The sequence below is a fragment of the Melanostigma gelatinosum genome (genome assembly GCF_949748355.1).
Source record: "Melanostigma gelatinosum genome assembly, contig: scaffold_204, whole genome shotgun sequence".
Taxonomy (NCBI): domain Eukaryota; kingdom Metazoa; phylum Chordata; class Actinopteri; order Perciformes; family Zoarcidae; genus Melanostigma; species Melanostigma gelatinosum.
The window spans coordinates 3,319-8,432 of NW_027634878.1; the positions used below are offsets into that span (position 1 = coordinate 3,319).

Sequence of the window (5,114 nt, forward strand, 5' to 3'; positions counted from 1 at the left end):
TTGTCAGTGGATGGGTCCGAGACGTTAAAAGCAACGGTCGTCGAGAATTCTCATATCGTCATTGGAAGGGTAAATATATACAGATCTCGTCCGATATTTAGCAATATTCTATGTTTACTCAGCGCAAACAGACAAGTGTGTTTGTTTACATTGTACGTGCATGTCATTGTGTGCAGGAATTCACTTTAAACTAACTCCTAACGTCACCCCCCCCACACACACACACACATATATATATATATATATATATATATATATACATATATATATATATATATATGATCCGACGTTAAACTCATATCAAGCAATGCTGAGGCTGCATCTCTGTGTTTCGCCTGTTGTACACGCTCGACACGTCTCTGGCACCGACTGCTGTCACGGGCCGATGAAGCTTCGGTAACCTTCTCATGTAAAAGTTTAATTTATATTTCCTTTATTAAATACTGTTCACAAACGAATTTGCAAATAAAATCACTGACCACTTATAAAGTGATCCGCACATACTCGAGTGTACGCCAAATTCCATTCCGTTATATCTCGAGAGATGCGTGACAGCCATTTCTCGCGACTTCGCTTGGATAGCTCCTTCGTGTCATTTCCTTGATGTGTAATGACCGCTGGCAAACGAAAGAATGATTTCTTGTCTCTATCAGCTCTGCTGCCACAACCAAAGACAGCACAAAAGTTTACCACCGATAGGTTATGCGACTCAGCCGTGCATGCCAGTGGCTTTGTGTGTACTCCAACATGGCCGACAGCTAAACTGTGACGTCACACGAGACCACTCCATTCTGTGATGTCAGAAAGAATGGGATGTCACCAAGGCAACTCTGCATTCTAAAGTCTGGAGTGGAGCTTGAAAAATATTGTGTAATTTTTCAAAACAACTTGCCCGCATGCCCATAATTTGCAGTCTTTATCAACCATTTTAGGTCAAATTGTAGGAAATGCTGTGCTGGTCATAGACATGGGTCAGTGGACTTCAACTAACCCTAACCCAACCAACTGCTCCATTAGACTCAATGTCTTATTGGAATACCCCAGGGTGGTTAAATCAAACGGTCAGTGTATAGCTGGACATTTTATTCATTTCTATTTCAATAATTTCACTTAAAACTGTTATGTTCATTTTGCGCAAAAGATGTCTCCCAGTCCACTGAAAAATCCATTCTCAGTGTATGCGCACTGGAAGATTTCCACAAACATCTTTGAGAGGAAGGGATCTTTTACAACAGAAAATGTAATAGACACTGCGATACGCTCTAGACTGCCAGTGACTCTAGAGGGGAGGCCGTGGTCTGCAGGCTGGAGGCACAGTTCATATGTGCAGGTTAAATATTCTATCACAGTCACAGCACGTCTCATACCGAAGTCTCCCGGCTGCTTCGAGACGCAGAGAACAGGAAGTCAGGGTTCATCACATCATGCTCCCAATGAATCAAAACAATCAAACCATGGTGTAGTACTAGGTTCACTGACATTTTAAAAAGCTGTATTTTCACACATACCTCTCATGAAGATAGTGTTGTATTTTTTCCAGGTTTTAGGATTTCTATTGCAACCCAAATACTCTTATTTTGTAGGGACAGAATTTAAATGATACATGATTTTGAGAAATGATGTCCCCATTTATTGGGGATGTCCTACAGATGTTTTGATTTTCTACTGAAGTGTTTCGTAAAGACAATTAAGGTGTAGGCAGGAATAAAAAATTTAAAAAACCTGGGCCAACAAATCCCAAACTATCTGCACAGATTAATATCGCTCGTAGTGAGAAAATATGTCATTTGTCATTTGGCTGAAGTGAACCTTTCAATTGTAAAATGTCAACCGCCCCAGTGACTTCTCAATGACCAGCGACCCAAGCTTCACTTCAGACTGCATGATCACCTCAGAACCACAACGCACACTCAGACAGCACTACAGTCCCATCGTCACGTGTTGGGGGGGGGGGGGGGTTAAATAAAAGTCCACACTGAAATGTTTGTTGACTTTCAGCAAACTTTCACGTCTCCCAGTGAAAAGTGCTGCGTCTGAGATGCTGTCCAGTCCAACATCCCTTCACTGTGAAAAAAGATAAAATGAAAACACAAAGCTCAGAGAGGACCAGAAGCCTCCATGTTATCCATCTACCCGACTGGAAGAGACGCTCCAATCCTGCAGCGCTTTGACGAAACGGAGATGAAGCTACGACAATCACTGTAAACACTGCCAAGGCATGTGAACAAAAAATATTAATAAACACCTTTCAAATTCTGCAGGGTCTAAATGTTCCCATGTGTACTCAGCGTGTACTCGCTAGAGCAGAGCTAAGATTGATCCTCAACATGTTACCTACATGAGGTTGATGGTCTGCATCATGGTTCAGAACACACTTTATTGTTTCATCATCAATACATTCTACACACTGAACAATTTAAACCCCTAACATTGGCAAAGGGGGCTCTTTCAATTCTGCAAAACAACATTATAAAACAATCATTTGTTATTATTATTATAAAACTTTCTAATTACACATGCCCCGCATATTTAGTTTAAAATACAGTAAGTTTACAATAAGAGAGATATGTGGCTGTTAAACCCACCCACCAGACGCCTTGTCCTGTGTTTGTGTGTGCTAATGTGTGTGTGTGTAACTGCAAACATGCTCCGCTCTGTGTCCACAAGTCTTGTCCGTCTTCCCCTTACGAAAGCGCCGGGAGCTTAAAAACAACGTGTGGCGGGGGGGGGGGAATGTTTTGCCTTAATGTCACTCCAGACAGGGTGGGGTGTGGGGAGAAGCGGGTGGTAACGGGTGACACCGACCCAAAGTCTGATTCACCGGCACTGCAGCAGTTCATCTCCTCCCCCCCCCTCGACGGAGGCGTGTCGGTCGGTCCGGCCGTCCTCCCGTCAGGACCTCCTCAGGCCTCCTCCGGCTCGGGGAAGTCGAGGATCTTGCGGTGGGCTTGCCTCAGATACTGCTGCTGCTTGAAGTACACCTTGAACGCCCCCTTGATGGCTACGAAGGCAATACCTCCCTGTAGGGAAGAAACAGTGTTGAAAGAGGGATTAAAGGCAGATTCAAAGTATATGTGGAAAATCCCTTCAAATCTCAGAGCTGTGTGTGTGGGGGCTGCCATGAACAGGAGTCTAGCTCACCTGAAGCAAAGTCTGAATAATGTGAATGCAGGCAGGCTGCATGAGGACAGGGGACGGGTGAATGTCTCTCCCCAAACACATCAAACAGTCTCCCTCGACCCCACACAGCACACGAGGAAATCTGTCTCCTTGGTGATACTTTAAATTAGGACCAAACATGAACTCGATGAATATTTCCTTCCATTAAAACTGCAGAGGGAGAATTAGGTGCTTTGACTGGACCCGATATATTGTATTTGAAAAGCACTAAAACAGGAACAAAAGGAAGGACGGATATCGTTGGAGCGCTGAGGTCTGTGGGGACGAGGTTGGTAGGATGAGGGTTAAAGCTCAAAAACAACAACATCTATCCAAAAACACAAGTAGCTAATTCACATGTATTTTGATAAATCCATATGAAAACAGAGGTGTAACAACAGAATTTGTGTTTTCCACAGGGCCGTCGTGCCAGACTGTCACTGAGTCACGGTGACTCAGCAGAGACTCCATGAAGTCACCGCACCAACCACGCTGCTTTGTTAGTTTGTTTTAAGAATGATCAGTTGTGTCTTACTCCAAAATGTGCACTTTAATAGTAGTTATATTAAAATATTTGTGACTTCTTTTAAATTTATGATTTGCCGTTTGATATTTGCTGTTGTCGGGTAAAAACCATGCAAAATCAATACAGATGATTCTCATGTTTTATTTATGAACAAAGTAATACATGTTCCTCTATTAGTGTGAACTGTTGAAACTGGTTTGGATGACTTGCTTTAACCAGAACGTCTTCTTCCTCCTTCCTGTAAAAGGTGACGCTTCCTGTCTGTCTCTCAGAGCTCAGCAGAGGACAGAGTGTTCAGTGGGATCACATGACCCGCTCCGACCTCACCACTAGGTGAGTGAGGATGTGGGGTTTCTCTGCTCTTTACAGTTAACACTGGTTGAACAGGAATCATATATAAACTAGCAACGTTGCCGTGTGCACTTCAAATCAGAGGAGACAAAATAAGGGGAGCATGTAGAAAGTACCATTTACCTCACCTCAACACCGACAGAATGATTTATATTCATGAATCATAATCATCTATAAATAAACAGCAGCCGATACAGCTTGATTCAATCACGTGTACTTGTTAAACTTTGACTGGTATTGATGTATTTCCTGTGTTGGGCTGTACCCACCAGGATGGTCCTCTGCAGGTTGGAGTTGACGCTGCTGAACATGAGTTTCCCCACGATGGTGGCGATGGTGGGGAAGACCAGGGCGCCGCACAGGATCCGCGTCGCCGACACATGGTCCGCCAGGGGGCTGGCCTCCGCCGGGATGCGAGGAACTGGGCAGCCGATCCCTGCAGAGACGCACGGGGAGAGCAGCAGGGAGCCAGATGAAACTTGCACCAAAAGTGGGTTTCGTACCCATAGAGCACGGCCCGTCTATGAAGCAGAGGGCCGTCGGTTCAACGAGCCGGAGATCTGGTGCGAGTGTGTATTTGGGTGTCCTGACCTGGGAAGATGCTGTTGAGGATCTGCAGCTTGTTGCAGTACTTCCTCCACAGACGCAGCACGTAGTCCTCCCAGCGGATCATCTTGCCGAGGATCAGCATGACGGGGATGGTGGGCAGGCCGATGAGCAGGAACAGAGGGTCGGCCCGCTCCATGACGTCCAGGCCCTCCTTGTGGCCCACCACCTGGAGAGCAGAGGGGCCAGTCAGAACGGAAACACCACAGCAGAGGAGTCAAACTGGTCGACTTTCAAATAAGGATCAAAGAAGAGCGCAACAGAGGAGCACGGGGGACTGATCAGACCCAACATAAACCCAAAAGCTCTCATTGGTCCCACCTGCATGACAGTGACGGCTCCGTAGGTGACCGCGGTCCAGTAGATGGAGCCCACCATGATGCCGGCAGCAGCGAAGGGGCCGGCCTTAGAGATGAGCCGGTCGGCCAGGTCCAGCACGTAGACAGCACGTATGTCAGATCAGAGCCGGTCC

At 45.8% G+C, this 5,114-nt stretch overlaps 1 protein-coding gene across 1 annotated transcript; it reads right to left on the reverse strand.

Moving 5' to 3' along the window:
• Positions 1 to 1,104: 1,104 nt before the first annotated feature.
• LOC306797542 (E3 ubiquitin-protein ligase MARCHF5-like) lies at positions 1,105 to 5,096 on the reverse strand. The gene is made up of 4 exons (XM_079297464.1): positions 4,964 to 5,096; positions 4,628 to 4,811; positions 4,306 to 4,472; positions 1,105 to 3,020 (listed from the first exon to the last, which is right to left on the reverse strand). Exons 1-4 carry the CDS (start codon positions 5,018 to 5,020, stop codon positions 2,904 to 2,906), a joined length of 525 nt encoding a protein of 174 aa, XP_079153590.1. The 5' UTR covers positions 5,021 to 5,096; the 3' UTR covers positions 1,105 to 2,903.
• Between the last annotated feature and the right edge of the window lie 18 nt (positions 5,097 to 5,114).

Bases quoted from the DNA above. Each gene is read 5' to 3' on its own strand.
- LOC306797542 (XM_079297464.1), bottom strand. From the start codon at position 5,020: ATGGTGGGCTCCATCTACTGGACCGCGGTCACCTACGGAGCCGTCACT. The intron at 4,812-4,963 runs GTGGGACCAATG...TCTGCTCTCCAG, and splicing joins GAGCCGTCACTGTCATGCAG to GTGGTGGGCCACAAGGAGGG. The intron at 4,473-4,627 runs GTCAGGACACCC...GCGTCTCTGCAG, and splicing joins CCTCAACAGCATCTTCCCAG to GGATCGGCTGCCCAGTTCCT.